Source organism: Manis javanica, chromosome 15 (genome assembly GCF_040802235.1).
Source record: "Manis javanica isolate MJ-LG chromosome 15, MJ_LKY, whole genome shotgun sequence".
NCBI lineage: Eukaryota > Metazoa > Chordata > Mammalia > Pholidota > Manidae > Manis > Manis javanica.
The window spans coordinates 88,001,647-88,028,303 of NC_133170.1; the positions used below are offsets into that span (position 1 = coordinate 88,001,647).

The following is a 26,657-nucleotide window of genomic DNA, read 5'->3' on the forward strand; positions in this document are numbered from 1 at the left end:
TACCAATGAAACTGGAATTATTCAAGTGACCGATTTCCACTAAGCACCTGATTTTCTTACGTCAACAGTCTGAGGTCATGTGTCAGTGAGGGACACGTGTGTGGCGAGCTCCGGTTTGCTCACTCCCAAGCCTTCCTGCCGGATTTGCTTCCTGTACTGGGTCCTGTTCCTGGATGAGTCAAGATTAGGTTGATTTTCACAGTGGATGCTCGCACGGACCACCAGGCTTAGGCAGGTTTCATAGAACCTGCAGCGGCCTGATGCCCTGGGTCCTCTGCAGCCCGGGAAGTCCTGCATTGGGGCTGCTGTGGGCCCATTAGATCATGAACCCAAGTGTGTCAGACCTGGGAATGTTAATCTCTTCAGTGTTTTTAGGGCACTCAGTTCCCATCTGCCTCCGGTGAGAATTTGCGTCAGCCCAGGATTGTAACCTTTTCTTTTCGTTTGTTTGGCAACTTACATTGTAGAGGTACTGAAATGGGAGCTTTAGAAGGTGCCTGGAAGGGGAAAGTGACGTGGACTGTTACTCAGAGAAGGGAACTTGCGGCCCTTCACGTAAGGTGCAGCACGGCTGTGCAGCAGATGCTCCCGCAGCTCCCACAACGCCCATCCGGCAACTGGGGTAGAGGCCGTGCAGCTTCAGCATCCAAGGAGGCCTCACTTCATGCTGACGTAAGAGGAACCTCTGCAGCTTGGAGGGTTCTGGGAGGTGCAGTCCCGGGAGGTGGAGCTGCGCCACGGATTCTGGGTACTGAACACCACTGGCCACGCCTCCGAGGATTCTGGGTGTTGAAGTCCTGGTGCACCGCTTGAAGGATTGGTTCTTGACAGCTCAAGAGGGCCTCAGGTTTCTGGGTACTGATGACCTGGAACCGCCCCGCCAAGGGTTCTGGGTTCTGACGTCCTGGGCCGCCCCGCGGGAAGTTCTGGGTACAGAAATCCTGGAGCTGCGCCGAGGATTCTGGGTGTAGACGTCTCGGAACTGCCCGCCAAGGATTCTGGGTCCTGGAATCCCGGCCTGCGCGGGGGATCCCGGCTAGTGTGCTCGGGTGGACGGCCACGCCGAGGACGCGGAGCCCCCGTCCCCGCCCGCCGTCCGTCCCCGGGTGAGTCGGGGCCCTGCAGCCCCCTGTCCTGCTCGCTCTTCCGAGCGGGGAGGAGGCCGGCCGTGCGGATGCGGCGGGGGAGGGGTGCTGAGGCCGGAAGCGCCTGCAGGCCGCAGGGGCAGGGGTCCGTGTCCCAGGGGCAGACGGGGCGAGTCGCCGGGAGAGCCTCTGGGAAAGGCTGGGAGCTGCGGCCCGGGGAGTCCCGGCGTCGTGGGGCGGCTGCGTCTGGAGGGCCGCTCCCCGCGCGCTCGGCGGAGCCTCCGCCTGGGCGGGCGGGTTCCTGACGCCCGAGGAGAGGGAGTCCTCGAACAGGTCGGGCGAGTGGAGGTGAGCGCGGCGTCCAGAACGGTGAGCAGCGGCAGAGAGCAGGGAGGGCCGGGGGCGGAAAGGGGCGCTCGCTGAGCTCCGCGGGGGCAGGTGCCTCGGCAACTTGCACGGCCGGGTCACCTGGATGCGGGGTCCGCGTGGGTCTGCACAGCCTGGGAACCCCGGCCTAGCACCCCAGCATATCGGGGAGGCCAGAGCACTGCACGGAGTGCGGCCGTGTTCGGAGACCTTCCCGAAGGCCAAGAAAGGAGATTTGGGGGCGGCTTCTAAAGAGCGCGGTCGGACAGCGGGAGGCCTGTCCCGGTGTCCCAGGCGACGGGAACTCGTGAGCCCAACTCAGACCTCGGTGGCCCTTCCCTGCTTCCCCGAAGTAGGACAGAGGGGGAAGGCTTGCGCTTCAGTCTGCAGGTTAGAATGACAGCGAGGTAACAAAGACGCTCACCGCTGGAAGGGCGCAGAGACAAAGCAAAATAATTTGATGGCACCAGTGAGAAATGTTTAAGTCAAAAAGTACCGCTCGAAGAAAGGGGAGTTGTGGGCAGCCTCAGAGAAGGTTCACTCGTAGTCTTAGGATTGTGTCTTTTCAGCCTTTCAAGAATGGGGAAAAGCTGGGCCGTTGCTGGGCGTACGCATGACTTGTAGTGTCCTTAGGGGAGCGCTGTTTATTTTCCTTCGTTCCTGCCCCCACTGCAACAGAGAATTGAAGGGCAGAGACAAAGTAGTGAAGCAGAGAAGAGGTTTTCTTTAAAGTTACTTACTTAGGGATAAAGTGCAGGCGACCTCAGGGAGGCGAGGCACCCTGAAGGGCATAAGTTGTAATTAGAGAAAGTGCTCACTCGGGAAGGGGTGTGGGCGATCTCAGAGAAGAGGCGCTGGAAGGTTTAAGTTTCATTCAAGGCTAAGCACTTAGAAAGTGTGGGTGACCTCAGAGCGGTGCGTGCTGAAGGGTTGGGGGTTTCCCGTTTTATGGATTTTTTTCACGAATGTGAGTGGGCTAGAGAGTGTAGACTTGTTAAGTGGTCCCGAAATGTTCATCTGTGATCAGACATTAAGTCTCTTCTCTGTCCTCCAGGTAATTCTACAAAATTAACACAGGAAATTTAGTGCTTTGATTTCTCCCTAGGGTAGCACCATCTGTCTGCCAGCATGTCAGCTTATGACTGCCTGCCCCGCCCCCTAGGTGGCTGAGTCATTGTCTGTTTGCTAAAGAGTGTTAAGAATCTTACTTATTAATTTCCTGGGTTATAAAACACGGTCTTGGTTTTAAGCTGGAATCCTTCATGTTATTACGATGCTGTTTAGAGCGGGGCTTGTTTCCAAAATTAACTGCGAGAGCCCAGCTCCAGCGAGTCCAGGGGTCCCTGAGGGATGAACGGTGTTGGCGGGCGACGGAATGAATGAATGAGGACACAGACAGTAGCAGAGTTCCCCAGCTGAGCCTGGCCTGTTTTATTGAAATGTAGCAAGGTTATATATGTTTTGAGTACGCAGTTTCACAAAGATTAGATCATTTGATTCTTTCTGAAAAAATGTTCACATAAAGTTCAATCTTGAGAGAGAGATTATTGGCGCCTTAGTAATCACTAATCTTTTGCACTTATGCTTGTTTGGCTTCCCTGGCGGTTTCGGAACAAACAAGACTTAATTCTCAGAATGTTCCCTCACACCTGGTTGGCTTGGGCCCTACTTGCAGTTTCCTTATTATTGATTCTAAAATAGCCACGGTTACTATTCATTTAATTAATAAGTATAGCTAAGTCTATTTTTCTAGGTCTAGAGCATTACATGGAGATTTAAAGAAAAACATCAAAACAGTCTGTCATCAAAGCAGTGTAGCAAGACTAAGCTGATTGTCATTGCGGGAACTGGAAGCTGTACCCTTGGGTAGGTGCCCAGTTTCATAGAGACGAGAGCGTTGCCCCTGGGGGAATGAGGTAAGGGGGTAATAACCAACGAATCCGAAGGCTTAGGGGCCCAGTCAGGCCACCTTTCTTCCCAGGGAGGGCAGGGTCATGTCCTTTCTTAGAGTTTCTTTAAACCATATACAATAATATCTATAAGAAAATCTCTTCAATGGGGAGAGTGTGTGCAGTCATGCCAGGCCCTTCCACCCACAGTATCCCGTCCGTTATACATGCTGGCTCTCCTTTGTTGTTCTGTTTTTTTCCCTGGGACCCAACAGGTCTAGGAGTGATTTAGAAATTCCTCTCAGGGCCGAGTTGGGCGGGGAGAGGGTACTGGAACCCACTCAGACAACCCCTGTTTGTTATATCCTAATACTTGTTTCCAAAGTCCTCTCTGCATCCTCCCCTTCTCATTCCGTCCCTACTTTCTCGGGGAAATGGGGTCTTGCCTCTGGCATTTCTCCCAGGGTATTTTAAATTTGGTTTTCCAATTTAGGTGTATAAATACACAATAACAACATTTCCAAACACCATAATAATAAGGAGAGTTAGCGGGGTTGTTCCTGTCAGAAGTCCACTTTGTGGTTCCTACTTGCTGGGCATCTGGGTAGTGCCATCAGGTGGGCACTTCGGACTGGTTCCCGACAATCATGATGCTTATCTCTTGCCCAGGTTGCAAATTACTAGTTTAGGGGCTGTAGGAGGAAAAAACAGCATATGGGTAAAGTTAAAGCATAAGCTGGGCCTTTTAGCAGGCAAAGTAAATGTTACAATGGCATGATGTAATTGACAAAATGAAGACAGAGGCTATGCTCAGATACTTTTATCTGGGAATATTCAAGAATTCCAGGCCAAGTTACTCCAGGACTTTTTAGCCTTACTGTTTAACTCCTTAACTATCCATCATTTCTGGCTCTCCAGTTTGAAGTGGCCAAGTCTTTTGAGTCCCTCCTAGCAGGTTTTGCTGGCCTTATTTTCTTTCCACCCCACCCACTCATATCTATTCTTCTGCCTAACAGTCTCATGATATGTGGCCTCAAGACCTGAGATATGGTGAGAGATGTTACGTCACCATCCATAGTCTGTCCTGTAGTTGTTCTGTAAGATGAACTTAATACAAGCAATTTCTTGATTCAGTTCTCCTCTGAGATAGTGGTTCCCCTCAAACAGTTGGGACATATTTTTGGGGGGAGGGGAGTTGGTTTGGAGTGGGAGAAGTCAGTATAAGGTGAGGGAGGAATTTATTTTATTATATTTTTATACAATTTTTTTACTAAGGTATTATTGATATATACTCTTATGAAGGTTTCCCATGAAAAACAATGTGGTTATTACGTTCACCCACATTCTTGTGTACCCCATCCCGTACCCCATTGCAGTCACTCTCTGTCAATGTAGTAAGATGCCAGAGTCACTACTTGTCTTCTCTGTGCTACACTGTCTTCCCCAGGACCCCCACACACCATGTGAACTGATCATAATACCCCTCAATCCCCTTCTCGAGGAAGCAGTTTATTAAGGCAAGAGTGTGAGGGAATGACAGAGAGAATGACAAAGGAAGTTCACTGAACCCCTACTCTGCATGGGGCGCATACCCTGCTGACTGCTTAAGCGAGTGTCACCTTGCGTCCAGTGTGCACTGGGATCTGCACAGCGTGGGAACTGAGTCCCTACCACCCCAGGCTCTGGGGGAGCCGCAGAGCACAGGATGGAATGAGGTTATGTTCTGCAAACTTCCTAGAGACAAATAAGTGGGGCTTTCAGGCAGGCTACTAGAGAGCAAGACCGTGAGCTGCAGCGCCATCTGGGGCACCCAGGTGACAGTGATTTGCGAGCCCAGATCTGACATCTCAGCAGCCCCTCCTTACTTATCTGTAATAGGGCAGAGGGCGTTAAGGTTTGAGCTTAAATCCAGAGGATCAGAATGACAAAGCAATGTCACACAGAAACTTGATGCCAGGGTTCTTTTTCACAAAACCAAACAATGAGCTTTGCACACACTAAAGGTAGGAGAGAAAAATACAGGCTTTTATTTAGAGAGAAAGTGAAAGGACAGAGCTCCTGAGTCACACATGGAGGGGACAAGAAAGTCCAGGTGGTGCATTGTCTAGGGGTGTTATAGGCAGTTGAGGATTTTTGAGAAGATGAAAAAAGGCTTAGGAGTGTGGACTTATTGAGCGGTCCCGGAATATTTAGAAGTAACTTCACACAAGTAACTTCCTGCTCTGTTGATTTCTCCCTGAGATACCAGCATCTGGGTCAGGGAGCATATGAAAGAAGGCCACCTTCCCAGCCCCTAAGGTGGGCTAAGGTACTGTTTGCTAAAGAGTAAGTTAAGAACTTCTAATGTCTTAACTTCTTCGGTATTAAAATGTAATCTTCTCTTTAAGGTGGAATCATTCTTGCCTTTTACTGTGTTGTTTATGGCTGGGCCTGCAAATAGTAATGGTTTGCAGTAAATTAGTTGCCCTGTTTGCAAATCACCTCATCAGATCTGAAGGAGGAAAGGCACCACATAGGCCTGGGCCTTTTAGCATGTTAAAGTGAATCCCACACATGATAATAAATGATTAGCATAATAAAAACATGTGCTACTCTTCTTTATCTGGGGAATATTAACTGATCTCACTGAAGAATGACTCGAGCTGAATGTTTAACACAGAGTTTTAGTAGGGGGTTTCCTTGCATGTAGTTACTTTGCTCTGACTGCAAATGTCTTGCCTTGCTTTCTCCAGAGGTTTTCACTTTATTCTGTCTATGCTTATAGTCTCTGTCTCATTTTCCCCTCTACAGATAGAGACTCTAGCTGCTGCCAGGGAAAAGGGGCAATGACTGCTCCAGCTGCTTCATGCTGACAGGAAGTGCATAAAGGGTGCAGTTAGGTCTCCTTCAGTGGTCAGTTGAGAGGGCCTCAGAAGGTTGGCGCTTCTATTCTGGAAGGACAAGCTTGAGATTAAGAATGCATGGCTGAATGTGAGAACTAGAAATATGAAGAGTCTAATTGAGAATCATAGCCAGGTATTATGGGAAACTAGAATTCTGGTTCCAGTTTACATTTTAATGATTAGTATGAGGATTTAGTATAGATAAGACTGCATTATTGAAATAATACTTTTCTCTAAAGTCACCTTCATTTTTACTAGAAGTAACCAGGTTAAGAAAATAATTAACACTTGGCTTAATTATTTGCATAAGTGCAGCAAGAAGAGTAATTGATTACACAGGCTCGTTTAAATATGTTTTGCTGGAACTTTTTGTAAGGAATTTCAGATTGAACTTTTAATGGCCTCTTGAGGCCAGACAGCTAAGCCAGACTTGCCATCAGGTTGTGCCTGCAGTACCTGTACATTTGGGTGAATTCCTCTCTTCTTGAGGTTCCCAAGACATTCTTGAGGTTCCTGCACCTGCCAGGAAGTGACCTTCCGTACTCACCTTGTAAGGCTGCTGGGAATTCTGTAAGCAAGGAACTCGGCCAGTTCTTCTAAGGGGCTTTGTTGGCTTTATAAAGTCAATCTTAGTTCTTTAAAGCTGTCTGGTCATATCTGAGTTTACACACGTGTTTCTCAGGTATGAGGTTCCAGTCAAAGCTTTAGTAATATAACCAGTGTTTTTAATTGGTCTTCTTACAAGGAAAGTGTAAGATAAATATTAGCCAAAATAAGCAGGTGAAGAGAGCCAACAAAGGGCCAGGTAGTTTATTTGAGTGCCACTCCCGGGTGATGTTCCACAGTCTGGGTACTACAGGCTGGGAAGTCGTGCCCGGTCAGGGAGGTGGAGGCTTATAAGGGGCTAGGAGGGGGAGGAGTGGGCCGGCTATCCTAGGGGGCGTGGAGAGGTATGATTGGCTAAAGGTGACATGATAGACAACTAGAAACTTTTTTTCCTTCCAAGAGGGAGGAGGCTGACATCCGGGGCTTAGTTGCACGTCAGGAGGATGGAATTCAGGGAGAGCTGTGCCCCTTTCCGTATAAGGCACGGACCTTGGGGTCTGGTCTGTTCTCCCCCTATGGCATCTCTGTTCTGTTTGCATGTCCTTGTTTTTCCTTCCTCCAGCCTAACAGAAAGCAGATTCTTATTGAACTTACGCAAATAAACATACTGCCGTGAAATATAAAAATAGTTACTGAGAGTTTTTAAATTCTGGAGGGATCAGGTAGAGAGAAAGATAAAGTTTCAATTCTGCTTGTAACGGCAGTCATTTATTAAACTGTTGTCAGCTTAAGAGAAAAAGCGTAAACCACTTTATTAATAACTTTTGAAACAAAAAGCCACAAAATCATCGTCTTCAGCTTACTCAATCTTATGTAACCAATACCTGTTCTGCTGCAATCTAGCTTTTTACTAGTTTAGAAGTAATAAAACAGTGAGTATAGATGACAAAAGACTTACAAATGACAATGGTTAAAGATCTTATGAGAGCTTACTGTAAGACAGTTGTCATAAGGAAATTCAGATATTTCTGTAACACACAAAACATTCAGTAACAAAGTTTAGCATCATTCCTTTTGACAGTGCTTTCTAGGTAATTATATATCAGATAAATAAGCCAAATTAGCTAAACAATTTCTCTAATGAGAAAAAGTTCTTCTGACATATTCTAGGGCCCCTCTGGAAAATATCAGAGTTAACTAGAGGTAAAAGTACCTTTTTAAATTTGATTTTTTTTTGGCACTTGCTTAAATAGAATTATAGGTTGCCATGAAGTAATACTTATCCATTTAACCAAAATGACAACAAAATACCTTGAGGACAAATAAAGAAGGTCACACAGTTGTTAGCAAACTTTAGCTTTTAGTCCTTTTAATATTAAGATCTCATTTACTTAAATACTCTTGACAACTCACTGAGACTTTCAGCATGAGAAACTGCCTTGATAAAACAATTAGAGAACCCATTGCAATCTTTTAATATTAAGAGCAGACTAACAGTTCCGAAAACTTTGTCCTTTTTAACTGAAAGCAAAATTCTAATTTTGCTGTGTATTTGATACTGAGACTCATTTGCTTTTTAATTTTATATAGCATGACCATATTAAATTCTTCTACAAACTTTCTACAACCTTTGTATATTTAGAGTTCTCTCTCTAGAAACAGCTGTACTTTAGAACAAAGTTACTTTCTTTTATCAAAAGACATTCTTTAGCATGCAGAAATGTTTTCCTTATTACTTTAAGTATTTTAATTAGAATTAAAACTATTACTTTAACCTTCAGTGAACACTGAAAAATAGGCCACTGTAAACTGTTACACTAGCATTCTTCAGATTGATACATCTCTGAACATATGTTATTATTTTTGGAAATGTGCTTTACAGCACAATTTCTCATTAGGCACAAATTATGTCTATGTAACTTAGCAAACTTTAAGAATTTTGGTTACCACAAAAATTCTCAGGCTGTTTGCATATATATACACTGTTAAACATTAATACAGTATTATTATTAAGATGTTTTTTTGCTACACTTGTTTACTAATTTTTAGCAACCATGCTGGATTTCTTACAAAACTTTTACTAAACATTAGACAAAGTCAAGCTTTTCTTTTTAACCATCTTCTTCAAATGTTAAACAGATAACATCAACTTAAATGACTGTAAGTAAATTTTGGCAGCTAATAACTATAAGGACATGTCCATTTCAGTTAAACTTAAAATAGCATTAATGCTTAATATTTTTTATTAGATTTTCTGGAAGTTGTAGAATGCCCAGTTTTCACAAGCACTTGTTTGTAAATCAATTTTTATTAATACTATCTGAAGGTAGGAAAATATTTTTCATTTACACACTTGGACACACAAACATACAAATTGAGATGTAATGACTACAGTTAGCAACACTCTTCATATAAAAACAAATACACAGACAGACAAACTGATATAAAGATTTGAGTTGCTGATATTTAATTTCTTTCTTTCTCTTTTAGCTTCCTGTCTGTGGCTTCTGGAGCTGGAGGACAGGAGGAGCATGTTCCAGTGGGGGAAGAGGGTGGTGAAGGTGGAAGGAGAGAGGGAGGGGGTGGTGCCGCTGCTGGAGAGGAGAGGAGCAGGAAGGCAGCATGGCTGGGATAAAGGACTCAAGATGGCCGTGACATGGGGCAGGACAAAGAACTTAAAGATGGTGACATAGAGGGGTGGGGGTAGCGAGCTGAGAGAGGTGGGAGACTAAGGTCTTCCGGTGGATCTGAAAAGGAAGAAGGACTGGGCAGAGTAAGAGGATAACAATCTTAAACTGGATTTAGGGCCAAGAGAACCTGAGTTGTTGAACACTTAATATAAAGGTCTGGGCAGGATCACAAAGTCCAAAAAGCCTGCACATATGGGATTTCACCCCACTCTCCACTTCAGTGGCAACAATTAGTTAAGTCGGTGAAGAGGCCAAAATTGAAAGTTCTCTCAGGGCCAGTGAGATTGATTGTCTAAGGGAAACTGAGGCCTGGCCTCAGAGCAAAGAAAGACTAGCTTCCATTTGCGAACTTCCCAGGACAAATAGAGTGGCCAAATTAGAAATGGGACACTGCAGCAGGGTCTGAGCCTCTGCTTTCGAGGGCTGGTTCCCCATGTCTGTGCCACTAACCAACTAATCCTGCTGAGAGGAGCGCCCAGCATTCCAAGCACACCAAGTCAGGGGAGACAGTCTGGGAGCCTGGGTGAGGGACGTCTCCCATACCACAGGGCCAGGGGTGGGTATTCCAGATGCCTGCAGCAGATGGGCTGGATGCCCAGACCTGGACATAGCTACGATTTCAGACAGACCAGGTGAAATGGAGTTAGGAAGGGAAAGAGGCTGGTGGAAACTGAGGGACTCACTGGAAAATAGTCCATGCAGTGGAGAGCAGGCTGAAGTACCGGGTCAGGGAAGGAGGGGGCAGGTCCGCTGGTGGCCAGTTGGAACCCTGTGCTCATGTTCCTTCCCGGGTTTTGGCACCAAATGTAAGATAAATTCTAGCAGAAATAAGCAGGCAACAAGAAGCCACAAATGGCCAGGCAGTTTATTTGAGCACAATTCCTGGGTGATATTCCTCCGTCTGGCTAGTCACAGGCCGGGGAAGTCACACCCAGCAGGGCAGGCAGCGAGTTTTTAAAGAAGGTGGGGGAAGGCAAAGCTTAGATTTACAGCGGCGGGAGGATTGGCCAGCCTAAGGCACATTTTTCAGGTTGGGAAGGGGCAGCAGCCAGGGACTTTGGCAGGTCATCAGTGTCCGACGTGCTCACCCCTCCCCCCAGTGCCTTCAACCTTACACTAGAAACAGGAAGTAATCTGCGTATCTAACAGGATGAGCTTCATTTATTCTAGGTATTGTGATGGGTCTCAGCTCGCACCTGTGGGAGCGGGAGGAAGGAAACAGGGCCTCACAGCAAAGTATGTTATAAAAAGGGAGACTTGACTTCAGCCGGCCGGCGACTGCCAGGGAGCAAGCTCTCTAAGTGCATCCTGAGCCCCTGTCACAACATCCTTTCAAGCATTTTTAACGCATCCTGCTTAGTTTTTGCAACTTTTCCACCTTCCCCTAAATTCTGCGAGCTATATTCCTCGTTTAATGCTCAGGGCGCTTAAGCATCCTGTTCTGCCCACCTGCTGCAGGAAGCGTGTGATACTGCTGGTCTCTAACAACGCAATGTACAGAAGCAAAAATAGCCTGGGGTTAGTTGAACATCCTGTTTCTCATGGGATTTAGATCTTTTCCTTTAGTTTCTCAAAATTTGGTACATGACTAGCATCTGGGGCTGACTTTACAGAGAGCTTTGTGTCTTCTTTTTATGTCTGAAACTGCTTCAGCCCCTCACAGTATGTCTTCACCCTGATTTAAGGAATTAGATTCATTTATTATGAGGGGAGCATTAGAGAGCAGCAAATAAAAGAGTAATGTAGACTTCATATTGATTACTTATAAGAAGAGGAGAAAAAGAAAAAAACATGCAGTACTAATCTCAAATTTTGGTAGTTGAAGATTTTCTTTTGAATATTAGTTTCACGTCCTCTACAGGTTCCCAGGCATACTCGGGTTCCAGAATTTTGGTGTCCTGTGCAATAGGGCTTCCTTTATGTATGTTGTCTGGGAGGTCTTGGGAGTTTTTCCAGGCCTTTACTCTGGAGTGCTGGGTCCAGGCCTCAGTACCTGTGACCTTGACAGCCATAGGAGAGGAGAGCATAACACTGTGGAGCCTTTCCCAGGCTGGATTAAGAGTTGGAGAATTAGAAGGCATTGATGCAATTAGGACTTTATCTCCTGGTTCAAAGAGGGCCTCCCCAGGGGTTCTGTTCTGTCCTTCAGTTAGATTTTAAAGGGGTGTCTGGAATTTAGGGAGGTGAGTCACATATCAGATTATCTCTGTGACTTCTCTGTCCATGATTAAATGATTCCTTAAGAAAGGTCTTTCATAGAGCATTTCAAAGGGGCTTAACCCCAAAATTTTGGGAGTATTTCTTATTATGGCTAAAGGTAGTACGTCAGGCCAGGGCAGGTGAGTTTTTTGTGACAGCTTTCTTAGGTGTCTTTTTATAATGTCATTAGTTTTTTCTACTTTACCTGAGGAATGTGTCCTCCAGGCACAGTGTAAATTATACTGAATATTAAGGGCCTGGGACACTCCTTGAGTCACAGCTGCTTTAAATGCCAGGCCATTGTCACTTTGTATTCTTTCGGGCATCCCAAATCAGGGACTAATTTCATGTAAGAGTATTCTCACTACTTCCTTTGTTTGTTCAGTTTTACAGGGGAAGGCCTCCACCCCTCCTGTGACTGCATCTATCCACACAAGGAGATACTGGAATCTTTTGCCTTGGGCATATGTGTAAAATCTATTTGCCAGTCCTCTCCTGGGTATCAGCCTGTTTGCTGTAATCCAGGAGGAATGGCTTTTCTATTTAATGGGTTATTTCTTTGACAGATCTCACAAGCTTTAGTGATTTGCTCTACAGTCTTTAATAGACTACTGCCTGCAAAAATACTTTTAGCCATCCTGATAGGTATTTTCCATACCAAAATGGAAAGTCTGGTGTAAAGTTTTAAGAACTTTCCATTCTGTACTCTGAGGCAAGTAAATTTTCTCATCCTCCATCTGAAGCCAACCAGAGGGAAGGAGAGAACTGCCTTTGGAGAGGCCATCTTGCAGCTCTTTTTTACTATAGCTGGTGATAATATCAGCTGGCACACCTGTCCGTAAGAGAAGGGCTTGGATAGGTGCCTTATAAGTTTCTCAAGCTGCCTCTTTGGCATTTATATAAGCTCTTCTCTTTCTTTCTGTTACTTCATCCATTCCTTTCTGGTGGCCTCTGCAGTGAATAACTGCTACCTCTGTAGGCTTATGCACAGCTTGTATTAGCTGGTTAATTTCACTGTGGTATTTGATAGGGGAACCTTCAGAATTTAAAAACTCTCTTTCCATATGGCTGCATGGGCATGCAGCACTAGGTAGGCATACTTAGAGTCAGTGTATATATTGACTCTCTTTCCATTCCCTATTTCAAGGGCCCAAGTGAGGGCTATTAATTCTGCCAGCTGGGCACTCGTGCCTGGTGGAAGTGGTTAGCACTCAGTAGTATCCCACAGAGTGACAACTGCATAACCAGCTTTCCACTGGCCCAGTTCAGCAAAGGAACTGCCATCTGTGAAGAGGACAAGCTCTGGGTTCTCTAAGGGGGTGTCTTTTAGGTCTTCTCTGGCAGAATAGTTTAGGGCGAGGACCTGCTGGCAGTCATGCTCAGGTCCTTCGCTCATGGACTCAGGTAGAAAGGTGGCTGGGTTTGGGTGGAGCATGTCTGCAGCTGGGTGACAGGGCCCTCAAGGAGGAGTGACTGATAATTTAGTAGCCTGCTGTCTGATACCACAGGTCTCCCCGGGTTTTCAATAAGCCAGTGATATTATGGGGTTCATGCACTATCAAGTCTCTTCCCAGGGTCAGTTTTGTGGTTTCAGGTGCTAGAAGGGCTGTGGCTGCCACAGATCTCAGACAGTGTGGCCAGCCCTTAGCTACTGGGTCCAGCTCTTTGCTTAGATAGGCTACAGGCTGCTGCATTTCTCCTCGAGGTTGAGTTAGTACTCCCAGTGCCAGTCTTGATCTCTCAGTAACAAATAGGTTAAACTGGTATCCAGTGGGCCGGCTTAAGGAGGGGGCCTGGAGTAGGGCTTTCTTCAAAGCCTCATAAGCTTTAATGGCATCAGGTTCCCACTGGAGTTTCATGGTGCCTTCCCTTTGGGCTTCTTTAAGGAGCTGGTAGAGGGGTCTGGCTGACCACATCTAGGGACCCAAATTCTGCAATACCCAGTGATGCTCAAGAGTCCCCTCCGGTGCCTGATAGTAGAGGGCAATGGGTCGCAGAGAATGGGCTTCCTCCAGTGCTCTAGTCCCTGAGAGAGGTTAAAGCCCAGATATTTTACTTGCTGCTGACAGATCTGTGCTTTTTGACGAGAGACCTTATAGCCACAATCAGCTAGAAAGTTCAGTGATCTCTGAGTACTTTCCTGGTGCTCTTTTAATCAGTGAAAAAGGCCAAGGTTTAAAAAGAACCTTTGAGTCTAGCACTATTCCATGCCCATTTAGTGGGAGGATGCAAAATCTGAATAAGTGCATAAAGTTTTCCTTTATTGAAGTGACTGCTATGTTTATACCTCTGCCTCTGCAGTGGTTCAGAGAAGATGTCCTGCCAATGGGTTCCAGCCGCAGGCAAGTTCGCTGTGGACTCAGTGTGACCAAGGAAACTGACAGGAAATGTTCTTTGCGGTGAAAGGGTTTATTACCTGCCTTGTTCTTCCTTCGGTAGGTTGAGCACTAGCATCTCTGCCTCTGCCCATCTAATCTGCTTTTGAATCATTCCACTGTATGTTTAGTTTCAGATATGGAATTTCTTAATGATTAAATCAACATCCTAAATTCATTCCTGAGTTCTTGAATATTTTTCTGTACCTCCATGAGCATGTTTATGATTTTTATTTTGAACGGTTTTTCAGGAAGATTCGTGAGTTCAATTTCACTTGGAGCTTTTTCTAGTGTTTGTGTGATTTTGGTTTGAACCAGGTTCATTTGACATATCATATTTGTATGTGGCACCCACTAGTGCCCAGACGCTCTACTCTCTGGAGCTTCTCATCTCCTGGAGTTATGTCAGGGGTTGCAGGGGAGTGGTGCTGGTGCCCTGTTTTGTGAAGTCTGCTCTTTTCTCCAGATGTATTCAGTCTGAGGTGGTCTTCTTTCCTGTTGCTCTTTTAGTATTATTTGTATTAAGTAAATTTTCATACTATATGTGTTGGGGAGGAGTTCTCTGTCTCACCTCTTATGCCACCCTCTTTAATCCTCCCATCAGCTTTTTCAGGAACTTTTCCTATGTGTTAATAACCACTGAAAAGTTGGCCTTTTTGGTGAAAAGGGCTAGTGTTCAGCCCATCTTGGCTTTGGACTTGCCCTCCTCCCTAAGATGAATCTTTTCTGGCTGTTGATTTCTAGCTTTTGAAAGGTGACACTTTTCACTGGAACACTCAGAGGCCATTGTTGAGTAGCACATTGGCCTTATTTCAACATTGCTGTGTCTCAGGACATTGAGGCCTGAGCAGAGGGAGAGAGGACAACCAGTGTGCACAGCAGTCAGAACTACCACTGATTAAGTTTGCCATCACATGTGTTCAGTTGGGGGCCCCTAAAACAACTACAGTGGCAACATCAAAGAACACTGGTTACCTAACAAATAGAAGAATGATGAAAAGTATGAAATAGTCCAAGAATTGCCAAATGTGACACAGAGACATGAAGTGAGCCAGTGCTGGTGGGAAAGTGGTGCCGATGGACTTCCTCAATGCAGGGCAGCCACAAACCTTCAATTTCTAAGAGACACAGAATTTGCAAAGCATCATAAAAGGAGGTTTGTCCCTGAATTATTGCATTTTATCAAATGTCTGTGCCCATGTAACTTGCTCCTCAGGGGAATTGGAGGACATTTCTGTAACATCCCTCTCGCCCCTTCGTGTGAGGCATTACCTCAGAGGCTGTCAGAGATGCTCACCAAAATGTTAGCAGATGGAGTCCAATAGCATGTACAGAGGATAATATGCTCTGGTCACGTGAAGTTCATTTCCAAGAAGCAAGAGAGCTTTGATTTCCAGAAGCCAGTTTAATTCATCCCTTTAAAGGGAGTTTTCTTGCCAGGGGCTTCCAGCATTGGGCAAGTGCACTATTGATTCAGTGTGACCAAAGAAATGATAGTAGAACATTCTTGGGGTGAAAGGGTTTATTATTGGGGTTCTCCCAACAGCAGGTAGTGCATCTCTCACTCTGCTGAGACCGCTGGCCTGAGCTCTCTATATAGCACTATAATCGCTTATTGCCTCTGGGTGTGAAGCAGTAGCCTCGCAGCAGGCCCACTACATTCTCAAGTGGTTCAAGTTCACTGAGGATGCTGGCCATAGGAACCTCATGTTACTAAAGGGAGAAACATTTATGTTTCACCTTAATTGATACAGAACAAATAAATGACAAACTTCCCCACCTGTTTGTGATGCATTCTCAGCACATGAGGAATGGAAATAAATTTCCTCACTATAAAAAAGGGCATGTGTGAATCTTAAAGTGCTTTCCTATAAGAACAGGAACAAGTATTTGTGTCCAGCCTTCCCCACTCTCACTCAGCATTATACTAAAATATCCAGCTGGTCTCTTAGGGGAAACAGGGAAAAGGAGGCATAAGCATTGAGGAAAAAAGTTAAACTTTCTTTGTTCTCGGGATACAGTGTTGTGTACCTGGAAAACATCCTAACAGATCTACCATAACACTGCTAGTAATAAGAGAACTTAGAACTTCAAAAGATACAAAACCAGGAGGCAGTGCAGCACAGATGACAAGTCATGATTCCACAGCACCTCACTACGCTGATGGACAGTGACTGTAATGGGGTGTGTGCGGGGGACTTGATAATGGGGGGAATCTGGTAACCACACTGTGCTCATGTAACTGTATATTAATGATACCAAAAAAAGGTACAAAATCAGCTTTTTAAGGATCCCTTGTATTTCTGTAACCTAGCAACAAATAATGATATGGAGAAATAAAAAGTGACTTGGAGTACAGAGAATATACAATATTTAAACTTCTGAAATTAAATATACGGGAATAACATTGTGATTTTTGAATAGAGATGGAACAGATGAAATATAAAAGGCTGTTAATAATTCATATATAAAGTATAGATGAAGAAATCACAAGAACAATTTGTAAAGTGCTTTTGACTTCCTGCACAAAAGAATGGGAATTTCAATGCTTTGCCTCCTGACGAGTTCTACATGATAAGTCTTGTTAAGTCTCTCTAAGCTAGTACGCCGCCCAGCATGCAGATTCTCTCTCCACCACGTGGCCACTTTGATTATTCTCTGGCTTCACTCTTAAGACCCAGGCCTGTATTTATCAATATGGAGAACATTCAAATGACATCCTTATGCTCTGCACTGGACAGTTAATCTACCATATTTTCTCCATTATTTTTTAAAATACAAATTGTGAAAGAACAGTATGACGAGCCTCCGTGGACCCGTTGCCCCACTGTAATGACACCATGTGTGGCCATATCATTTAATGACTCTTCGGTGTCACCTTCCGAACGGCTCGTGTTCGGATCACACCGACTCCCGGTAAAGTGCCCACAGGTGCTTTGCTGCACCAGGACCCAGATGGCAGCGGCTCCCGCACGTGAGGCCGACTCTGTGTCTTAGGGCTTCTTGTTCACCGCAGCTCAGCCGCCTCCCGTGCTCATGGTGCGTTGAGATACTGGGAACTCTTCCAATCCTGATTTCTCAGCTGGGCCCCAGTCTTGGCCCCCGACCTTGGGTGTATGAGGGGTGGAGGTAGGCCAGGCACTGTGAGAAGCAGTCCTGGGGGGAAGCCTCTGCCCACTCACCTCTGATCAGAAACCCCCGAGGCCTCCACAGTGTGACCTGCCATCAGCTCTGCAGACACAGGCTGCCGCACCCCCCAAATGGGGGAGGGGTTCTGGGGGGTGAGCTGGCTGGCTGCGGTTGCCCTGGGGTGGGATATTGCTTGTATACCAGGGACCCCACATGTTACCTGCCCACATCTCCCCTGGGCTTCAGCATGAGGTTAGCATGCTGTGTATCCTGCCAACACCATGTACCGGTGTCCTCTGGTCTGCACCCTGCGGTTACGTAAGCACATGGAGCCTGAGGCTGGGAGAGACGCTAGAGCCGTCATGAGGCCCCCTGGAGCTCTGGGCCCTGACCTGAGAGGAAGGAGTTCCCTTGGGGGTCCCAAGGCCATCCCTTATTCACTCAGCATGGTAAGAAATCCTCACTCAGCTCCCGTGGTGCTGAAGCCTCACGCCCAGGCCCCAGCGTGGAGCTGCGCCAGCAGGTAGCCTGGCTCCCTCTGCCCCTGTCAGGACCCTGGAGGTGGCCGTGCTGGTGCCGATGACTGCCCCCCACTGCGAGGGTCAGCCCTGCCTCACACGGGGCAGGCGCACCGAGGCACCCTCTTACTCTCTTCCCTCCCTGCAGAGCAGCCCTCCGAGGGCTTCCCTTCCCCATGGAGAGCAGGAAGGCGGCTCTGGGACCCTGGAAGGCCGACAGAGAGGTGAGATGTACCAGATGTCCCATCTTTGCCATCACAGGACAGACCCACCCCTTCACTTGCCTGGTGGCTGCCTCCTTGGTACAGGGCCAAGGCAGCAGCCATCCCAGGATGGTGACCTGCCTGGCCTGGCCACATCCCTGTGGGGGACTGGGCGGGATGGCACCAAGGGGTGAAGTGTGAGCAGCACACACAGGATGGCTGCCCTTGCCCCAGTGCCCAGTGAAGATCGGTTGGTTGGTGTGTGAGGGGAGGGGCCGTAGGCAGCGGGGGCCGAGGCTTCCAGCAGGACGGGCTGTGTGATCAGCCCCTGCGGGATGAGGCAGGTCCTCAGGCTGGGGAGGAGGGCAGACGTGCTGTCCGTCTCAGGCTGCTCTTGGGAACTACCGCCTGCAGTGTGGAAGGTCTGGCACCCGGTGGTCGCCTGCAAAGCTGGGGGACGGATGCAGCCCCCTGTGCCCACACATGGCCAGGCTGTGGCTCGCAGCCTCCTGGTGAGCAGGCCTGGGTTTGTGTTGCAGGCTTTTGTGACGTTTGAGGATGTGGCTGTGGATTTCACGCAGAAGGAATGGGAGCTGCTGAGCCCTGCACAGAGGACCCTGTACAGACACGTGATGCTGGAGAACTTCAGCCACCTGGTGTTGCTGGGTGCGCAGGGGCTCCCCTTAGGGCTCTTTTGTCCCCTTTGAACCTTACTCTCCCTGGGGTCCCACTGAGAAGCAGGTGCTCAGCTTCCTGCTCCCCTGGCGATGGGTGGGGTCTGTGTATATCTGGGAGTGCCAGGATCCCAGGCCTGCCAGCGTTCCACACAGCCTGGAATGCATGGGTCCCATCTCCTCCCCCCAACACTGGTCTTCCTCTCCCCCCCCAGTCGGGGTCCTGCAGATAGTCCTCCCAGCCTATAGCCAAGACTGACCTGCTCCTTTTTCCCACTAAGCAGGAATTCCCTGTTCTAAACCAGACCTCATCACGTGGCTGGAGCGAGGGGAAGAGCCCTGGAGAGAAGAGAGGAGACACCGGCCAGGCCCCCGTCCAGGTGAGGGGAGCGTCCGGGTGGACACTGGCCTTCGGCCTTGCAGGGCAGGTGCGGCTCCTAAGAGGCCCTGGCAGGAAGCTGTCCTCCTGCACCGCGGCTGCTGGGGCTGCCTGGCCCTGCCTCCCTCCCACACCATCATCTTGGATGAGTGAGGGGGTGTCCTGGGTGCCCTGACACCTTCCGACTGCAGGAAGCCCTCCTTCTCCACAGCAGGCTTTCCCTCTGTGGCCTTGCTGACCCGCCTCTGTGAGGCAGCAGTGGGGTGTCTTGTCTGTGTTACTGTCCTGCAGGGCCCCGTGTGTCCCGTCTTCCACCTCTTCATCTCACCACCGTTGTCTCGGGGGCCACTTCTCCTTCCTTTTCCCTCTTGTGCCCCAGAGGCACTGGCTTTGGGTGGCTGCTGTCTGGAGGTGGGCGCCACAGGGACTGCTTGTCACAGTTCTTTCTTTCACCTGTCGCCTGGACTTGCTGTCTTGCAGCAAAGGGGGTTCCCCTTTGGGCCCCCTGTTCCCGTCTCCTGTGTGCCCAGTACTTTCTGGGCCTCCCTCCCCCAGGCCCTTGTGGTGGGATCACGGGAGATTCTACTGAGATCTAATGCCCCTTCCTTGGCTGTGGACAAGTGTGAATTTGTGGGGTGTCTTCTGGTTATGCTGAGGGTGTTGGTTTTTGGCTTTGTCTGTCCTTCCTGACCCCTAGGCCCTTCTTGGGGAGCGTGGTAGCCGACTCACGTTGAGGTGGCTGCCATTGCCATGTGCTTGGAAGTCCCCTTGTGTCCTGCTGCAGGAATCCTCGCTGAGCCCCGGCCGCGAACACACCCTGTAGATTGGTGCCGTTCCTCAGCTCATTTGTCCTCACCGGTTTGTTTGGCAGGAGTGGGTCGGTGTGAGCTGTCCGTCCAGCTTTGGAGACGCATTTTGATTCTTGTATTGCACAGCAGCTGTTGCATTTCCCGCCTTTAAAGAATCGATCTGTCCCTGTGTGATCATGGTCCTTTTGTTACTGCCACGTTCTTTGTCTACAGGTGACCTCACGTGCAGAAGCCCTGATGAGCTCTGTGGGCCCGTCTGCAGGCTCCACACTCTTGGGGGCACTCCTGCCCCCTCCCATTCTCACCCTCTTCTTCAAGTGCTCAGTCATTTTGAAGCAAATCTTGGTCATCCTGTCTTTCATTTCCACTCTCTAGTAACACTCTGTTCTGATCTTAATAACATGGTTCATTAGATTTTTTTGATAGGATTAACCGTTTAACATGTTTTTGTACCATGTCTCTTAAGTTTACATCCCATAATCCTTTTTGCCAGAGTGTGAAATTTTTGTACCTTCCTGGATTCAACACTTAGCATTTTGCTCTGTATTCATGATACCATGTTTACCTACGTGTGCCTTCCTCTAGTTGTCCAAGAGCCCATTTTATGTCTGGTGCTGTCAAAGGGAGTTGCAGACATTTCCTCTAACCCATGAGCCCTTCTGCATGGGAGTCCATCTAACCAATATTCAGATGTTTCCATGCAGGTAGGTCTTCGTAGGTAGAGTCCAAATACCATGTGCAGATCTGCAGTGACAGGCAGTGTGTTCTCTCTTGTGTACACCAGTGTGCCTGAGTCCTGCACTTCCCCAGCACACCCCCTCAGGCCCCTTCTGTGTTGTTTCCTGCCTCTCCATCCCCCAAGGCCACTGCTGCTGTGGTTCTGCCCAATGGGCAGCACTTGGCCGGTTCTGGCCCTTGATGTGAGTGGAATCATATCAGGCCTTTTCTGCCAACACCAGCACATTCTTGACATGCTTCTGCCCTGTGGTCTGCATGGAGGGAGCTCATTCTGACTGTGAACGTCTTTCTCATTCCTTGCTCTGTACTTTCCCATCCATGACAACTCCTTCCCCACCCAAAAGCAGTTGCTCATGGATTTATCTCTCAGTGAATTTTAAGTAGAGGGTTTCTATCCGCCACCAGGTTCTCAGAGTGTGAGTATCGAAATGTGACACCAGCATTCATATTTTGACCACAGATTTCTTAGAAAAAAGGATGTCCATGGCAGGCCTGTGACTGGTAGAGGAGGGTCCTGGCAGGGGCTCAAGGCCTGTGTGGTGCACTCGGGACGCTGGGGTCTCTCAGCTGGTGCAGAAATAAGGCTGCCAACAGATCCTGTCTTTCTTCTTGGTGATGGCAGATACAGCCAGGGCTGCATCCTCTGGTCAGAAGCCAGTGAGAGTGACGGGAAGCTCTCCAGGTGACATGCGAGCACTCAGACAGTCACAACTTTCAGGGGTCCCAGGTGATTCCTTGGGACTGTCACTACCCTGGTGGCCCAACGCACCAGGAGTGAATTCAGTCAGCATGGATCTTCTCCTTTCACTGCAGGTTTTCCTTTCTGGACATGAATGTTTTGTTTCCCTGTAGTCAAAATAGCCTATGTAAATATTTCCTTTCTACAAGTGGTTTTTGTATTCATTTTGTGTGTGTACATAGTATTTTTTTTACATTGGCACTTAATGGTGAGCAGCTTATGGAATGAAAAGCAAGTCTACTCAAATGTTTCCCAGCTTTCTCAGCAAGGGTAACTCTTGTCAATCCTCTTAACTTTTCACTTTTAAAAGTTCAAAGACTAAATATATGGTTATTCATAGAACATATTCATGAGTCATCATTTCACTTTTTATTCCATGCCAACCCCAGTTCTCAGACTGGGAATACAGCACTGAAGGAGCCTGTCCTATCCCTCCTTCCCCTTGCTTACATACGGTGGTGGTAGGTGTATGGACACCTACAGAACATGGACAGTACCCCAACCACCTTTGTGATTTCAGGGAAGAAGTGCTGTGAAGACTCTTGGAAAAACACGTGGAGGTGTTGTTGGGACAGTGGGCTGGGAGTGGGTGAAGCGGCCACACAGGATGGACACCAGAGGCCTCTCTGTCCAAGTGAATTTTGAGCTGAACTCAGACTAAGAAAACCATTAAGCCAAGCACATTTGTATGGCTGTATTTGGTGTTCCTTCTGCCCAGTCAGGAAGTAGCCTTTTTCAAAGAACAGGACTGACCTCAGTCAGTGTCAGCTGGAGTGAGGGACTCAAAGTGGAAGCAACTGAGGACTGGGTAGGAAGTGGGGTATAGGGCCCCTCAATCCATGCAAAGATATAGTCCATATGTTGGGGAGCCACTGGAGTGTGTACTCTGAAGGTGACGTCTGATGTACTATTTTATCAAAGTGTCGTTGACATACAGTATCCTATTATTTTCAGGTGTGATTAATTTCAGTTCATAGTGATTTGTTTTTATGCATTAGAAAATGATCCCTGTGTTAACTCTACTTGCCATGTATCATCTCACAAATTAATTACATCATCTTCCCTGTGCTGTACACTACTTCCCGTGACTTAGTTATGTTATAGCTGGAAATTTGCACAGCTTCATCCCCTCACCTTGTTTTGCCTGCACCCAGGCCCACCCCCACCTTTGGTGTCCTTTAGATTCCTTACCTGTCCATCTGTTACTGTTTCTGTTTCTCAGATCCCACATACAGGTGCTGTCGTGCTGGATTTCTTGGCCTTACTTGACTCAGCATAACACCCTCAGGGTCCATCCATGCTGTCACAAACAGCAAGGTTTCCCTCTATGGCTCAGGAGCATTTATAACTTAGTTGATGCTCTAGCTGAAGTTTAGAAGCAGACTTCAGAAAATCCTTCTGTAGTGTGTACATTCCTCTCTCCAAGAGAAGATACAGGCTTCCAACTAGATGGAAGAGCAGGGCCTGGGAGGGTAACCCTTGTGGGAGGGGGTGGCACTTGTGTTGTGTGGTGGCCCAGGCTGCCTCGCCTGTGACCATCCTGATGGGCACTTTTTCTCCCCAGCAGAAGCAAAGCCAGGAATGCATCTCTGTCCCTGCTGCCCCCTGGCCTGCAGTCAGCACATCCTCATCAGGCACACGATTCACGACCATTCTGCTCAGATGTCTGCAGGTGCACATGCAACAAATTACCCACAGCCGAGGAGTCCTGGCCTGGAGCACCAGGAACAAGAGCAGGAAGAACTCTCTCAGCAGAGCGACCAGAGTGATTGGGCAGCAGGTCAAGAGAGAGAAGAAAACTCCCAGACCTTGTTGAGGAGGGGGAGTCAGATGTCTGGGATAACTTCCAGCCCACACCCCACCCAGGCAGTAAGTCTGGGGCAAAGGAACACAGTGGTGGAAATAGAGGGCAGCCAAGCCCAGAGGGGAAATCCTAAAGAAACAGGCAAAGTATTAAAAGGAATACAAACTTCAGGATGGGAAACATTCATACATGCAGAGTATGGGCAAGGCTTTAGCCAGAAGCCAGAGGTACTCAAACACAGAAAAGCACATTATGGACAGAATCTTTTAACATGCAGGAAGTGTGGACAGGACTTTACTGATAAGTCAGCACTATTGTTGCACCAGAAAACACACTCAGGTGGGACTCCCTACATGTGCAGGGAGACTGGGCCAGACTTCAGTGATAAGTCAAGCCTCATAACACACAGGTCACACGCAAGGGAGAAGCGTTTTGTGTGCAAGGAGTGTGGACAAGGCTTTGCCCGAAAGTCAGCCCTGAAGTCCCACCAGTGGAAACACTCAGGTAACAAGCCATTTTTGTGCAAGGATTGTGGACAAGGCTTTACCCAAAATTCAAACCTGATACGCCACTGGTGGACACATTCAGTGGAGAAGCCTTTTGTGTGCAAGGAGTGTGGGCAAGGCTTTATCCAAAAATCATCTCTCATCTCCCACCAATATAAACACTCAGGAGAGAAGCCTTTTGTGTGTAAGGAGTGTGGTAAAAGGTTTACCCAAAAATCACACCTGAACAGCCACCAGAGGACACACTCAGGGGAAAAGCCTTTTGTGTGCAAGGAGTGTGGGCAAGGCTTTACCCAAAAATCAACCCTGATGTCCCACCAGTGGAAACACTCAGGGGAAAAGCCTTTTGTGTGCAAAGAGTGTGGGAAAAGGTTTACCAAAAGATCAGCCCTGATACCCCATCAGAGGACACACTCAGGGGAAAAGCCTTTTGTGTGCAAGGAGTGTGGGCAAGGCTTTATCCAAAAATTAAACCTAATCCGCCACCAGAGGACACACTCAGGAGAGAAACCCTTTGTGTGCAAGGAGTGTGGGCAAGGCTTTTCCCATAAATCATCCCTCATCTACCACCAGTATAAACACTCAGGAGAGAAGCCTTTTGTGTGCACGTATTGTGGGCAGAGTTTTAGGTGGAAGTCTGGTCTCCTAAATCATCAGAATAAACACTTGGGGGTGAAGCCTTTTGTGTGCAGGTACTGTGGGCGAAATTTCAGCTTGAAGTCATATCTCCTAAGTCATCTGAAGACACACTCAGGTGAGAAGAAGTTTGTTTGCAAGGAGTGTGGACAAGCCTTTATCCGAAAAAGATCCCTTATTGCCCACCAGTGGAGACACTCGGGAAAGAAGCCATTTCTGTGCAAGCACTGTGGGAAAGGCTTTACCCACAAATCATCCCTCACTACCCATGAGTGGAAACACTTAGGGGAGAAACCTTTTGTGTGCATGAATTGTGGGCGAAGTTTTAGCTTGAAGTCAAATCTCCTAAGCCATCAGAAGACACACTCAGGGGAGAAGCCTTTTGTGTGCAAGGAGTGTGGGCGAGGCTTTGTCAAGAAATCATCTCTTACCTCCCACCTAAGGAAACACTCAGGGGAGAAGCCTTTTATTTGCAAGGAGTGTGGGCGAGCCTTTATCCAGAAATCAAGCCTGATGGACCACGAAAAGACACACTCAGAGAAGAGGCCATTTGTGTGCAAGGAGTGTGGGCAAGGCTTTATCCGTAAATCATCCCTCATCTACCACCAGTGGAAACACTCAGGGGAGGAACCTTTTGTGTGTAGTCATTGTGGGCGAGGTTTTCGGAGTAAGTCAAATCTCCAGAGACATCAGAAGATGCACTCAGGGGAGAAACCTTTTGTTTGAAGGGAGTGTGGGTAAGGCCCCAGTGCACACATGGAGAAAAGAGCCTGTGTGTGCTGCAGGGTGAGAAAGATGAGCCATAATCACACCTGTGGATGTCAGAGGCTCCACTCAGCAGGGAAGCACTTGTGTGCACTGTGGCCAAAGCACAAGTTAGAAGTCAACAGATGCAGAAATCTGTACCCCTTTCACCTCCCCACCCAAGATCCAGGGAAACTTGAGATACTCCCTGACTATATATGTATAAGCAGCAACTACTGCAGAGTCTCTCTTAAGGGGCTTCCTTAACAGACGGATGAAGGGGCACTGGCCTGATGGCTGAGTATCCGCACCTTAGGGTCTGCCTATGGTGGTCAGCCCTTTCCATCCAGTAACTGCTGCTTAACAAACCTACAGCTGAGCCCGTGACCCCGCTCACAGATGCATCATGCAGGCCGAGGGGATCCACAGGCCTACTGAGACTTGAACTTGGAGATGGTCCCCATCCATGGAAAATAAGTTTCTCTGGTCCTGAATATTTATAGCAGGTTCTGAGGAGGCCCAGGCTTGAGAATCAGACACCACGGGAGGGGATGGAGTTACCCAGGATCCTGGGGAAATATCTCTCTCCTGTGGACCGGGTCTTATGACTGACTGAGCTTCCCATGGGCAGCTCTGAGCTGGTGATGACAGCCTGGGGATCAGGGCAGGGCTGTTGCTGACACGCCCTCCCTGAGGCTACCCAGCAGCCCAGGGCTCTTCCACCAAACGCTCCTGTTGCGCCCCCTCTCCCATCGGCCTCACATCCTCCCCATGTTCTCCCGCATTCTCTGTCCAGATAAAAGCCTTGTTTTATTCAATTTCATCTCAGTGTCTTTGCGGAGGGTCATCATACAAGTGATACCCAGAACAGCCTGACAACACAGGTTGTAAAATAGGAATTAGGGGAATGGCTCCCTGCCTGCCGGGTAGAAGAGCAGGTTGGCATGTGGCCCAGGTAGGTGCTCAACTTCTTGTTTCACAAGCTGTTCCCTGGGAAATGCCTGGTGGAAGCAAAGCGGTGACAGATGTGATGACATGGACAGTTGATTGTAGGGAGAGAAGGACCTTAAAGACCAGGGGGGACTTCTCCCTGCTGCCCCCCACCAACACTGCAGAAGGACACTGGGACGCAGAAGGCTGCTCGTGTGTAAGATGCAGTGAGTGGCTGTGGGGGTTAACTTTGTTCCCTACAGTAATGGATGCCTACACAGCTGGTAAGATTATTCTGTGGGTTCTGGGAGGCTGTCCCTGGGATGAGTATTTGGCTCAGCAAACTGGGGAGATTGTCCTCAGCTTTGTGGGCAGCATCATTGGCCCAAATGGAACAAACAGATGAAGTGTGAAATATTCTTCTGGAGTTGCAACTTCCACCCTCTCCTGCCTTCAGACATCTGCACCCTGGGTGCTCAGGTCCACCAGAGAGCTTCACGTGGGCGTTCTGACCTCCGGGACTCATGCCATCGGCTCCCCTAGGTCTCAGGCTTTCAGACCCGGCTTCCAGATGGCTGGTGGGACTTCCTGGGGTTCATATTTGCATGAGCCAGTTAGTGTATCTGCGTGTGTATAGATCTCATTGCTTCTTGGGGTGATGGGCATTGTAAAGGGAAAGGAGGGAGGGAGGGAGCACAGGGTCTTGGCAGAGTAGGAAAAGTGAAAATATTCAAAGTGCAGGACAGTGGGCTGTACTCAGGTCAGCTGCTTAGTGCAGTTAGGATTCTATCCCCACAGAAACCAGGAAAACACCGT

At 48.0% G+C, this 26,657-nt stretch overlaps 2 protein-coding genes across 12 annotated transcripts in view; both read left to right on the top strand.

Annotated features, from left to right (window-relative positions):
* The first annotated feature begins 884 nt into the window (after nucleotides 1-884).
* On the top strand, nucleotides 885-25,729 carry LOC108389326 (zinc finger protein 337-like). Of its 10 annotated transcripts, XM_073223086.1 has the most exons (6): nucleotides 970-1,106; nucleotides 13,959-14,092; nucleotides 17,828-17,903; nucleotides 18,422-18,548; nucleotides 18,838-18,936; nucleotides 22,786-25,729. In XM_073223086.1, exons 3-6 carry the CDS (start codon nucleotides 17,856-17,858, stop codon nucleotides 24,891-24,893), a joined length of 2,382 nt encoding a protein of 793 aa, XP_073079187.1. In that variant the 5' UTR covers nucleotides 970-1,106; nucleotides 13,959-14,092; nucleotides 17,828-17,855; the 3' UTR covers nucleotides 24,894-25,729. The 10 variants fall into 10 exon arrangements, with proteins under 10 accessions (XP_073079185.1, XP_073079192.1, XP_073079191.1 ...); XM_073223084.1 differs by lacking the exon at nucleotides 13,959-14,092 and having other exon boundaries at nucleotides 885-1,106; XM_073223091.1 differs by lacking the exon at nucleotides 13,959-14,092 and having other exon boundaries at nucleotides 885-1,106; nucleotides 22,789-25,729.
* NINL (ninein like) overlaps nucleotides 1,062-26,657 on the top strand; it is a 167,575-nt gene continuing 141,979 nt past the window's right edge. Inside the window, exon 1 of one of the 2 annotated variants that reach the window (XM_073223017.1) lies at nucleotides 1,062-1,106. The gene's annotated coding sequence lies outside the window, so the exon portion shown is untranslated. The remainder of the gene's footprint in view (nucleotides 1,107-26,657) is intronic. The other variant, XM_073223024.1, reaches the window with a different exon arrangement.

Coding starts and splice junctions, on each gene's coding strand:
- LOC108389326 (XM_073223084.1), top strand. CDS start 17,856: ATGGAGAGCAGGAAGGCGGCTCTGGGACCCTGGAAGGCCGACAGAGAG. Junction 17,904..18,421: donor CCTGGAAGGCCGACAGAGAG/GTGAGATGTACC, acceptor TTTGTGTTGCAG/GCTTTTGTGACGTTTGAGGA. Junction 18,937..22,785: donor CCGGCCAGGCCCCCGTCCAG/GTGAGGGGAGCG, acceptor TTTTCTCCCCAG/CAGAAGCAAAGCCAGGAATG.